At 61.4% G+C, this 11,581-nt stretch overlaps 2 protein-coding genes across 2 annotated transcripts; one reads left to right on the plus strand and one right to left on the minus strand.

Moving 5' to 3' along the window:
* Window positions 1-4,014: 4,014 nt before the first annotated feature.
* Window positions 4,015-7,120, minus strand: LOC138101082 (basic salivary proline-rich protein 1-like). The gene is made up of 4 exons (XM_068998922.1): window positions 6,958-7,120; window positions 6,548-6,650; window positions 5,498-6,452; window positions 4,015-4,057 (listed from the first exon to the last, which is right to left on the minus strand). The coding sequence occupies exons 2-4, from the start codon at window positions 6,621-6,623 to the stop codon at window positions 4,015-4,017; spliced, it is 1,074 nt and encodes a 357-aa protein (XP_068855023.1). The 5' UTR covers window positions 6,624-6,650; window positions 6,958-7,120.
* On the plus strand, window positions 7,039-11,403 carry NDUFA3 (NADH:ubiquinone oxidoreductase subunit A3). Its single transcript, XM_068998930.1, has 4 exons — window positions 7,039-7,125; window positions 8,741-8,815; window positions 8,910-8,987; window positions 11,161-11,403. Exons 1-4 carry the CDS (start codon window positions 7,116-7,118, stop codon window positions 11,250-11,252), a joined length of 255 nt encoding a protein of 84 aa, XP_068855031.1. The 5' UTR covers window positions 7,039-7,115; the 3' UTR covers window positions 11,253-11,403.
* The last annotated feature ends 178 nt before the right edge of the window (window positions 11,404-11,581 follow it).

The following is an 11,581-nucleotide window of genomic DNA, read 5'->3' on the forward strand; positions in this document are numbered from 1 at the left end:
TTCTGTGGGCCAGCCTCCTTTGTCCATTATTATTTCTTTTCAAATAATAAACCCCAAATAAAGCAGATTTTAATCTACAGGCTGAGCCTTTTTCCTGGCAGCTCTAAGAATTTTAACGCATGGACGGACGGTTCCATGCTTTAAAAGGATCTTTCCCGGTTATTTATGACAAATAAAATTCAGTCTGGGCAATTCCAGATTTCCTCTGCTACTTCAGGTTCGGGGTTCTGCAGCAGAAGGTTTTAACCCCCCGAGGCCTTTTCTGCAGGAATGTGAACTCAGATTTTCCCTTTTCCAGGTGGAATTTGTGCCTCCTCAGGTATGTAAAGATCGGTGGGGAAAGCCTCGTGTTTAACACCTCAGAAAAAAAATCCGAAAAACAACTTTAAACACCTTTAAAAGCTTTTACAAACTGCGGTGGTTTTAGTAAAATTTAACGTTATTTTAAGAGATTTCGATGCTTTCGCTGCATCTCACACCCCGACTGCGTTAAAAAAAAGGTTGAACTGCAAATCCCATTGGCTCTAATTAAAAATTGTCTTGATGGTGGGGGGGCTCTGTGAGGGGATTTGGGGGGTCAGTGAGGGGATTTAGGGGGGTCAGTGAGGGGATTTAGGGGGGTCAGTGAGGGGATTTAGGGGGTCTTTAGGAGATTTAGGGGGGTCAGGGAGGGGATTTGGGGGGTCTTTAGGGGATTTGGGGGGTCAGTGAGGGGATTTGGGGGGGTCAGTGAGGGGATTTAGGGGGTCAGTGAGGGGATTTGGGGGGTCTTTAGGGGATTTGGGGGGTCAGTGAGGGGATTTGGGGGGTCAGTGAGGGGATTTAGGGGGGGTCAGTGAGGGGATTTGGGGGCTCTGTGAGGGGATTTGGGGGGTCAGTGAGGGGATTTGGGGGTCACTGAGGGGATTTGGGGTCTGGAGCGGGTCAGTGACGCTTTGGGGGGGGTCAGTGACACCGGGGGGGGATCAATGGGATTTTTTGGGGGGGGCCAGTGACGATTTGGGGGGGGATCGATGGGACTTTTGGGGGGGGAGTCGATGACACTGGAGGGGGATCAATAACAGCTCGGGGGGATCGATATCAGCTCGGGGGGGTGGTCGGTGACGCCGGGGGGGGTCGATCCCGGCTCGGGGGGCGGCCATGGGGTTTTGGGGGGCCGTGGCTCTGGCGGCCGTGCTGGTTTTGGGGCGGGGGGGCCCCTTCCAGCTGCAGGAGACGCTGCGGGGGCTGCGGGGGGAGAACGCGCGGCTCGAGGGGACCCTGCGCAACCTGAGCCGCGCCCTGGGGGCTCTGCGGGCCCGGCTGCGCGACCCGCCCGGTGAGTGCCCCCCAAAAACCCCCAAAACCCCCCCAAAAACCCACCCGAACCCCCCCAAACCCCGGCTGTGGGACCCGCCCGGTGAGTGCCCCCCAAAAACCCCCAAAACCCCCCCAAAAACCCCCCTAACCCCCTCCAAATCCCGGCTGTGCGACCCGCCCGGTGAGTGCCCCCCCAAAACCCCCCAAAAACCCCCCTAACCCCCTCCAAACCCCGGCTGTGGGACCCGCCCGGTGAGTGCCCCCCCAAAACCCCCCAAAAACCCCCCTAACCCCCTCCAAACCCCGGCTGTGGGACCCGCCCGGTGAGTGCCCCCCAAAAACCCCCAAAACCCCCCCAAAAACCCACCCGAACCCCCCCTGAACCCCCAAACCCCGGCTGCGCGACCCGCCCGGTGAGTGCCACCCAAAAACCCCCAAAACCCCCCCAAAAACCCACCCGAACCCCCCCTGAACCCCCAAACCCCGGCTGTGGGACCCGCCCGGTGAGTGCCACCCAAAAACCCCCCAAACCCCCCCAAAGCCCCCCCGGAAACCCCCCCAAAACCCACTAGAACCCCCCCAAAAACCCCCCAAAACCCACAACCTCCCCCCAAAACCCCCCAAAACCCCTCCCGACCTCCCAAACTCCCCCTGGACCCCCCCGGGATTCCCCCACAAAAGCCCCCCTGAACCCCCAAATCCCCCTCAAACCTCCAAATTACCCCAAACCGCCCCCACAAACCCTCCCCACGTCCCAAATTACCCCAAACCACCCCAAAAATCCCCCAGCCTCCCCCAAAATCCCCTCAAAACCCCAAAATCCCGCCGAACTCACTCAGAACGCCCCCAAAAGACTCAAAACTTGGGGTTCGGGGGGATTTTGGGGGGGTTCAGGGCTTTTGGGGGGGATTTTGGGTTAATTTGGGGGGGTTGGGAGGAGTTCAGGGGTTCAAGGGGGATTTTGGGGAGAGATTTGGGGCTTTTCGGGGTTTTTTTGGGGGGATTTAGGGTTAATTTGGGGGGGTTGGGAGGAGTTTGGGGGTTCAGGGGGGATTTTGGGGAAAATTCGGGGCTTTTTGGGAGGATTTAGGGTTAATTTAGGGGGGGCTTGGGAGGAGTTTGGGGGTTCAGGGGGGATTTTGGGGGGATTCGGGGCTTTTTTAGGGGGATTTAGGGTTAATTTGGAGGGGTTTGGGAGGATTTTGGGGGTTCAAGGGGGATTTTGGGGGGGATTCGGGGCTTTTCGGGGCTTTTTGGGGGGATTTAGGGTTAATTTGGGGGGGTTTGAGAGGAGTTTGGGGGTTCAGGGGAATTTTGGGGGAAATTTGGGGCTTTTTGGGGGGATTTAGGGGTAATTTGGGGGGGTTGGGAGGAGTTTGGGGGTTCAGGGGGGATTTTGGGGGTATTGGGGGTTTTTGGTTTTTTTGGGGGGGGATTAGGGGTAATTTGGGGGGGTTTGGGAGGAGTTTGGGGGTTCAAGGGGGATTTTGGGGGGATTTGGGGCTTTTTGGGGGGATTTGGGGTAATTTGGGGGGGTTTGGGGGCTCAGGGGGGATTTTGGGGAGAGATTTGGGGGTTTGGGGGCGGTTGGGGTTCCGGGAGGGTTTTTGGGGTGATTTGGGGGGTTCTGAAAAGCCCCCCCCGCCCCCTCCCCCAGAGCTGGCCTGGACCCAGGAGCCCCCCCTGCCCGAGCAGCCCCCCCCGTGCCAGCGGGGGGCCCCTTCGGCCGCCCCCCAAAACCCCCCCGGGACCCCCAAACTGGGGGGGCTCCTCCTGGGGCTGGGGGTGCGGCTGCTGCTCTGAGCCCCCAATCAGGTACCGGGATTTGGGGGGGCTGGAGGGGATTTTGGGGGGGTTCGAGGGGATTTTGGGGGGTTTGAGGGGATTTTGGGGGGTTTTGGGGGGATTAAGGGGATTTTGGGGTGGTTTTGAGTGGATTTTGGGGGGTTTTGGGGGGGTTGAAGGGATTTGGGGGGGGTTTTGAGTGAATTTTGAGGGGCTGAGTGGATTTGGGGGGGTTTTGAGGGGATTTTGGGGGACTGAGTGGATTTTGGGGGGTTTGAGGGGATTTGGGGGGGTTTTGAGGGGATTTTGGGGGGCTGAGTGGATTTGGGGGGGGTTGGAGGGGATTTTGGGGCGGTTCGAGGGGATTTTGGGGGGGTTTGAGTGGATTTTGGGGCTGTTTGGGGTATTTTGGGACGTTCGGAGTGGATTTTTGGGGTATTTTGGGGGCATTTTGGGGTATTTTGGGAGGTTTTCAATGAATTTTGGGGTATTTTTGAGGGGGTTGAGTGGATTTTGGGGGCATTTTGGGGTATTTTGGGGTGGTTTAGGGTATTTTGGGGGGTTTTGAGTGGATTTGAGGGGGGTTGAGTGGATTTTGGGGGCATTTTGGGGTATTTTGGGGGATTTCCAATGGCTTTTGGGGTATTTTTGAGGGAGTTTGAGTGGATTTTGGGGAGGGTTGTGCCCCTCCCCCCTCATTAATTAACATCAATATTAATTAGGGCAGGAAAAGGGGGCGATCAATACGACCCCGGGGGGGGTCCAGGAGGATTTTGGGGATTTTGGGGGGTCCCTGGACCCCCCCTTGACCTCCCCGTGCTCTCCACAGGGCGGTCCCGGCTCTGCCCCACGGATGGGACACCCCAAAATCCCCCAAATTTACCCCAAAACCGCCCCAAAATCCATCCCCGCCCCCCCCAATTAAACACCTTAATGAGGTTTAATTGAGCCAAGGCTCTCGGACCTTTTATTGCTGATTTTTGGGGGAAAATTGGGACCTTTTCGTGCTCCTTTTTGGGGCTAAAAACCGGCAGAATCAGATCGGGGTAAAATCCCCCAAAATTGGAGCAAAACCCCCCCAAAACGGGTCCAAAAAAAAAAAAACCAACAAAACCAAAACTGGGTGAGAAAAGCCAAAAATCGGCTCCAAATGGGCTCAGATTGCGTCAAAATCCCCCAGATTGGGTGAAAACCACCCGAAATTGGGTGAAAATCACCCGAAATTGGGTTGAAATCGCCAAAATTGGGTGAAAATCGCCCGATTTTGGGTGAATCCCCCCCCTAGAGGAGAGTGCAGCGCTCGCGGGGTTTCGGGGGCGGGGACATCGGGGGTGTCGCGACAGGAGGGGCGACAGGGGGCGGGGACATCGGTACCAGGGGGGAGGGGACACCCCAGGAAGGGGCGGCGACAGGGGGCGGGGAGATCGCGGGAGTCGCGACATGGCGGGAGACAGGGGGTGGGGACACCGCGGGGGTCGCGATATGGGGTGGGGACACTGCGGGGGTCGCGATACCGGGTGGGGACACTGCGGGGGTCGCGATACGGGGGGTGACAGGGGGTGGGGACACTGCGGGGGTCGCGATATGGGGTGGGGACACTGCGGGGGTCGCGATATCGGGTGGGGACACTGCGGGGGTCGCGATACGGGGGGTGACAGGGGGTGGGGACACTGCGGGGGTCGCGACTCGGGGGGCGACAGAGGTTGGGGACACTGCGGGGGTCGCGACGCGGGGGGTGACAGGTGGTGGGGACACTGCGGGAGTCGCGATATGGGGGGTGACAGGGGGTGGGGACACTGCGGGGGTCGCGATACCGGGTGGGGACACTGCGGGGGTCGCGATACGGGGGGTGACAGGGGGTGGGGACACTGCGGGGGTCGCGATACCGGGTGGGGACACTGCGGGGGTCGCGATACGGGGGGTGACAGGGGGTGGGGACACTGCGGGAGTCGCCATATGGGGTTGGGACACTGCGGGGGTCGCGACGCGGGGGGTGACAGGTGGTGGGGACACTGCGGGAGTCGCGATATGGGGGGCGACAGGGGGTGGGGACACTGCGGGAGTCGCGATACGGGGTGGGGACACTGCGGGAGTCGCGATACGGGGGGCGACAGGGGGTGGGGACACTGCGGGAGTCGCGATACGGGGTGGGGACACTGCGGGGGTCGCGATACGGGGGGCGACAGGGGGCGGGGACACCGCGGGGGTCGCGATATGGGGGGTGACAGAGGCTGGGGACGTCGGGGATGTCGCGACATGGCAAGCGACAGGGGGTGGGGACACGGTGGATATCGCGACAGGGCGGGGGCCGACAGGATTTGGGGACCCTTTAGGGCCTCCCGCCCTCGGGCTCCCCGGGGGGGTCCTGTCGCGACTCGGCGACGCCGCTCGGGGGGTCCCCTCCCCCTCCCACCCCCCCGCCCCGTCCTCAGCCTCCTCCGAGTCCTCCGCGCCGCCAGGGGGCAGCACGCGCATCTGCACGCCGCAGCCGCGCAGGCGCAGCGGCGCTCCGGGCAGGTGGCGCAGGCGCAGTCGGGCGGAGGCCGCGCCGCCCATGGGCAGAGGGCGCCGGTAGGCGGCGCTGTAGGCGGCGCGCAGCTGGAACAGCGAGAGCCCCGCGGGGCGCGTGCGCAGCAGCGCCCGCAGCTGGCGGGAAAGCGCAACTGCATCCGGGTCACCCGCGGCGGGGTCGGCGGGCTCCTGAGGGGGGGCCTGAGGGGAGGCGCTTGGGGGGTCCCTGGGGGGGCTCTGGGGGCCCTGGGGGGCGCTTTGGGGGTCCCTGGGGGGGCTCTGGTGGCCCCGGGGGGCGCTTTGGGGGTCCCTGGGGGGGCTCTGGGGGCCGCTTTGGGGGTCGCTGACGGGGCTCAGGGGGCCCCGGGGGGCGCTTTGGGGGTCCCTGGGGGGGCTCTGGGGGCCGCTTTGGGGGTCGCTGACGGGGCTCAGGTGGCCCCGGGAAGGGTCACGGGGGTCCGAGTGGGGCTGCGGGGCGCTTTGGGGGTCGCTGAGGGGGCTCAGGTGGCCCCGGGGGGCGCTTTGGGGGTCCCTGGGGGGGCTCAGGTGGCCCCGGTGGGCGCTTTGGGGGTCGCTGGGGGGGCTCTGCTGTCCCCAAGGGGGGGGTTTGGAATCCCAGGCGCTCTGATGGGGCTGAGCGGCGTCGCAGGGGGGGCTCTGGTGGGGACCTCGGGGGGTCCCTGGGGGCATTTTGGGGGTCCTGCACACCTGGGTGCCCTTCTGGGGCTGGGGGGCCGCTCTGGGGGTCCCGCGGGGTTTCTGGGGGGGTCCCCGCGCTCTTTTCTTGGCCTTTGCCGCCCCCCTGCCCCCCGAGCGCCCCCGGCGCCGCGGGGCCTCCCAGGGCTCGTCCTGGCGATCTGGGGGGGACAAAAGGGGGCAGGGGGTCAGTGGGGGGGGGGGGGACACCCCCGACCCCACCCCCGGGTGCCCCCCCGACCCCTCCGGTTCGTACCTGAGCGGTCCCAGGCGGGCACCAGCAGGTCCAGCGTGTCCAGCCCATCCCCCTCCAGCCAGCGCAGGGTCCCCATGGGGGGGGGAGGGGAGGCCGGGGGTCTCTGAGGGGTCTCTGAGGGGGGAAGGTGAGGGGGAGGTCTCAGGTTTGGGGTCCCAGGGACCTCCTCCCCCCAAAATCGAGGTCTGCCCTCCCTGCCCCCTCAATTTGGGACCCCCTGACCCCTCCCCCCACCCAATTTGGGGGTTTGCTCCCCTCGCCGCTCCCCTCTGAATTTGGGACCCTTCCGCACCTTCCCCATTCCCCTCCCTCCCGCCCTTGCCCCCTCCCCCCTCACTTTGGGGACCCCCCCCCGGACCCCCCCCCGCCCCCCACAAATTTTGGGTTTTCTCCCCTCCCCCCCCCCTTACCGAGCTCTCCTCGCGCCCCTCCCCCACTTCCCCTTTCGGTTCCCGCCGAGGCCCCGCCCCCCCGCGCGATGACGTCACGGGAGCGCGCGTCCCTCCCCTTTTACGCGTGACGTCATCGCGCCGGCGCCGCGCGCGGACGCCCTTGGCGGGGGGAGGCGATGGCGGGACGTGAGTGAGGGGAGGGAAAATGGGGGGGGGGGGCGTCCTGAGGGGATTTTGGGGGTCCTGAGGAGATTCTGGGGGTCCTGAGGAGATTTCGGGGGTTTTGAGGAGATTTCGGGGGTCCTGAGGGGATTTCCGGGGTCCTGAGGGGATTTCGGGGGTCCTGAGGAGATTTTGGGGGTTTTGAGGGGATTTCCGGGGTCCTGAGGAGATTCCGGAGGTCCTGAGGGGATTTGCGGGGTCCTGAGGAGATTTCGGGGGTTTTGAGGAGATTTCGGGGGTCCTGAGGGGATTTCCGGGGTCCTGAGGAGATTCCGGGGGTCCTGAGGGGATTTGGGGGGTTTTGAGGGGATTTCGGGGGTCCTGAGGAGATTCCGGGGGTCCTGAGGGGATTTGGGGGGTTTTGAGGGGATTTCGGGGGTCCTGAGGGGATTCCGGGGGTCCTGAGGGGATTTGGGGGGTTTTGAGGGGATTTCGGAGGTTCTGGGGTGGAATTGAGGAGGTTCGGGGGGTCCTGGGGGGGTTTAGAGGGTCCGGAGGGGTTTTGGGGGGATTTATTGGGAGAATTGGGGTGTCCTGAGGGCGTTTTGGGGGGAAATTGGAGATTCTGTGGGTTCTGGGTGGAATTGAGGGCTTTTGGGGGAAATTGGGGATTTTGGGGAGGAATTAGGGGTCCTGAGGGGGGGTGGGAAGGTCTTGGGATGAGGTTTGAGGGAAACTGGGAGTCCTGAGGGGTTTTGGGGGGGATTTGGGGGGTCCTGAGGGGGTCTGGAAGAGTTTTTTGGGGGGGTTCTGGGTGGGTTTGGTATCTGGGGGTACTTTGGGGGTCATTTGGGGGGTTCTGGGGCTGCGCTTTGGGGGTCGGGGTTGTTTGGGGGGCGTCTGGGAGTGATTTTGGGGTGGTTTAGGGGTGTTCGGGTGCATCTGGAGCGGTTTTTGGGGGGTTTGGAGGTGCTTTGGTGGATTCTGGAGGTGTTTTGGGGGTGTTTGGGGTGTTCTGGGGGTGCTTTTGGGTGTTTGGGAGGTTCTGGGGGTGCTTTGGGGTGTTTGGGGGGTTCTGGGGGTATTTTAGGGGTGCTTTTGGGTGTTCTGGGGGTACTTTTGGGTGTTTGGGGTGCTCTGGGGGTGGTTTTGGGTGTTTGGGGGGTTCTGGGGGTATTTTGGGGGTGCTTTTGGGTGTTTGGGGTGTTCTGGGGGTATTTTGGGGGTGCTTTTGGGTGTTTGGGGTGTTCTGGGGGTGCTCTGGGGGTGCTTTTGGGTGTTTGGGGGGTTCTGGGGGTATTTTGGGGGTGCTTTTGGGTGTTTGGGGGGTTCTGGGGGTGCTTTTGGGTGTTTGGGGGGTTCTGGGGGTGCTTTGGGGGTGCTTTGGGGTGTTTGGGGGGTTCTGGGGGTATTTTGGGAGTAATTTGGTGGGTTTTGTGTCTTTGGGTGGTTCTGGGAGGATTCTGAGGGTGTTTTCCGTGGTTTCGGGGTTGGTTTTTTTTTTTGGTGTTTTGAGGGTTCTGGGTGTGTTCCGGGCTTGCCTGGGGGCGGTTTTGGTGGTTTTTTGGGGGGTTTTTGGTGGTTTTTTGGGGTATTTTGGGGTCTCTGACCTCCCCCCACCCTCGTTTCCCCCCCCCAGGCCTGGGCACGGCCCTGCGGACGCTGTGGGCCAAGGAGCCGGTGATCGCCGCCAGCTTCGGCATCGCCGTCCTGGGTGAGGCCCTGGGGGGGTTTTGGGGGTTTTTTTTTTGGGGGGAGGGGTCTCCTGAAGGCCCCCCCTGACCCCCCTCTCTGTGCCCCTCCCCCAGCCTTGGTGTCGCCGCTGCTGAGCCCCTTCAGCAAATACTCGGAGATGATCAACCGTGCCACGCCCTACACCTACCCTGGTACAGAGCCCAAAAACACCCCAAAAACACCCCCAAAACACCCCAAAATCAACCTAAAAACGTCCTAAAATCGTGTCTTATACCTACCCTGGTACAGAGCCCAAAAACCCCCAAAAACACCCCAAAATCAACCTAAAAATATCCTAAAATCGTGTCTTATACCTACCCTGGTACAGAGCCCAAAAACACCCCCAAAACACCCCAAAACCACCCCAAAATCAACCTAAAAATATCCTAAAATCGTGTCTTATACCTACCCTGGTACAGAGCCCAAAAACCCCCAAAACACCCCGAAATCAACCTAAAAACGCCCTAAAATCATGTGTTATACGTACCCTGGTATAGAGCCCAAAAAACACCCCAAAACCACCCCAAAATCAACCTAAAAACGCCCCAAAAATACCCCAAAAATATCCCCTACGCCTACCCTGGGTACAGACCCCAAAACTACCCCAAAAAACCTTTGGGAACCCCCAAATCCCCCCAAGAACCCCAAATCCCCCTTGGGAACCCCAAATCCCTCTCAGGAGCCCCCAAATGCCCCCCAAGAACCCCAAAACCACTTTGGGACACCCAAATTCCCCCCCAAGAGCCCCAAATTCCCCTCAGGAACCCCCCAAATCTTCCCCCAAGAACCCCAAATCCCGCTCTGGGAGCCCCCCAACCCCCAAATTCTCCTCGAAGAACCCCAAAATCACTTTGGGACCCCCAAATTTCCCCCGAGAACCCCAAATCCTTCCCAAGAACCCCAAATCCTCCCCTGGGACCCCCGAATTTCCCCCAAGAACCCCAAATTCCCCCCCAAGACCCCCAGATTTCCCCTAAGAACCCCAAATCCCCCTCAGGAACCCCCAAATCCCCCCCAAGAACCCCCAAACCACTTTGGGACCCCCCAAATTTCCCCCAAGAACCCCAAATCCCCCCCAAGAACCCCCAAACCACCTTGGGACCCCCTAAATTTCCACCAAGAACCCCAAATCCTCCTCTGAGACCCCCCAAACCCCCCCAAATCCTCCCCTAAGAACCCCAAAACCACCTTGGGACCCCCAAATCCTTCCCCAATGACCCCAAATCCCCCTCTGGGACCCCCCAACCCCCCTGCCCAAATCCTTCCCTAAGAACCCCAAATTCCCCTCAGGAACCCCCAGATTTCCCCCAAGAACCCCAAATCCCCCTCAGGAACCCCCAAATCCCCCCCAAGAACCCCAAATCCTCCCCAAGAACCCCAAATCCCCCTCAGGAACCCCCAAACCACTTTGGGACTCCCAAATCCCCCCCCAAGAACCCCAAATCCTCCTCAGGAACCCCCAAATCCCCCCCCAAGAACCCCCAAACCACTTTGGGACCCCCAAATCCCCCTCAGGAACCCCCAAATCCCTCCCAAGAACCCCAAATCCCCCTCAGGAACCCCCAAATCCCCCTCAGGAACCCCCAAATCCCTCCCAAGAACCCCAAATCCCCCTCAGGAACCCCCAAATTCCCCTCAGGAACCCCCAAATCCTCCCCCAAGAACCCCAAATTCCCCTCAGGAACCCCCAAATCCCCCTCAGGAACCCCCAAATTTCCCCCAAGAACCCCCAAATCCTCCCCTGGGACCCCCAAATCCTCTCCAAGAACCCCAAATCCCCCTCAGGAACCCCCAAACCACTTTGGGACCCCCAAATCCCCCTCAGGAACCCCCAAATACCCCCCCCAAGAACCCCAAATCCCCCTCAGGAACTCCCAAACCACTTTGGGACCCCCAAATCCTCCCCCCAAGAACCCCAAATCCTCCCCTGGGACCCCCAAATCCCCCCCCAAGAACTCCAAATCCCCCTCAGGAACCCCCAAATCCCCCTCAGGAAACCCCCAAATTTCCCCCAAGAGCCCCAAATCCCCCTCTGGGACCCCCCAAATCCCCCTCAGGAACTCCCAAATCCCCCCCCCCCCCCCCCAAGAACCCCAAATCCCCCTCTGGAACCCCCAAATCCCCCTCTGGAACCCCCCAAATTCCCCTCAGGAACCCCCAAATACCCCCCCCAAGAACCCCAAATCCCCCTCAGGAACCCCCCCCAAATCCCCCCCTCCCCAACCCCATTTCCCTCCCCCTTAAAACCCCTCAACCCGAATTTGGGGGTTCTCCTCGGGGGGAGTTTTGGGGACCCCCCCAATCCCCCCCAAATTGCTCTCCCAGTTCCGGTGAGGGACGACGGGAGCGCCCCCGAGGTGCCCTCGCACCCCTGCGACCCCGAGGGCCCCAACCTCCGCTGGCTCAAGGACCTCTGAGGGACCCCAAAACCCCCCCGGGGGGACCCCAAAAATCTTTTAGGGTGGGGGGAGCCCCCTCCCACTTTTTTTGGAGGAGTTTTGGGGGGGGGGGTCCCCAATTCCGGGAGCCCCCCCCCCCCCCCCTCCAAAATACAGAATTCCACAACGAGGTTTTGTCGTTTTTTGGGGAGGTTTGGGGTGGGGGGTTGTGGGGATTTTGGGGTTCCCCCCCCCTCCATCACCCCAAAATGTGGGAAATTTGGGGGAGTTTTGGGGTTTTTAAGGGGAGGTTTTGGGGGGGGGGCTCCCAAAAAATGAGAAAGGGGGGTGAATTTTTGGTGTTTATT

This window comes from Aphelocoma coerulescens, unplaced genomic scaffold, assembly GCF_041296385.1.
Source record: "Aphelocoma coerulescens isolate FSJ_1873_10779 unplaced genomic scaffold, UR_Acoe_1.0 HiC_scaffold_188, whole genome shotgun sequence".
In the NCBI taxonomy this organism is placed as follows: Eukaryota; Metazoa; Chordata; class Aves; order Passeriformes; family Corvidae; genus Aphelocoma; species Aphelocoma coerulescens.

Bases quoted from the DNA above. Each gene is read 5' to 3' on its own strand.
- LOC138101082 (XM_068998922.1), bottom strand. From the start codon at position 6,623: ATGGGGACCCTGCGCTGGCTGGAGGGGGATGGGCTGGACACGCTGGAC. The intron at 6,453-6,547 runs GTACGAACCGGA...TGTCCCCCCCAG, and splicing joins GCCCGCCTGGGACCGCTCAG to ATCGCCAGGACGAGCCCTGG. The intron at 4,058-5,497 runs GTGGGAGGGGGA...CCCAAAAATCAG, and splicing joins GCTGAGGACGGGGCGGGGGG to CAATAAAAGGTCCGAGAGCC.
- NDUFA3 (XM_068998930.1), top strand. The intron at 8,816-8,909 runs GTGAGGCCCTGG...CCCCTCCCCCAG, and splicing joins CTTCGGCATCGCCGTCCTGG to CCTTGGTGTCGCCGCTGCTG. The intron at 8,988-11,160 runs GTACAGAGCCCA...TTGCTCTCCCAG, and splicing joins CACGCCCTACACCTACCCTG to TTCCGGTGAGGGACGACGGG.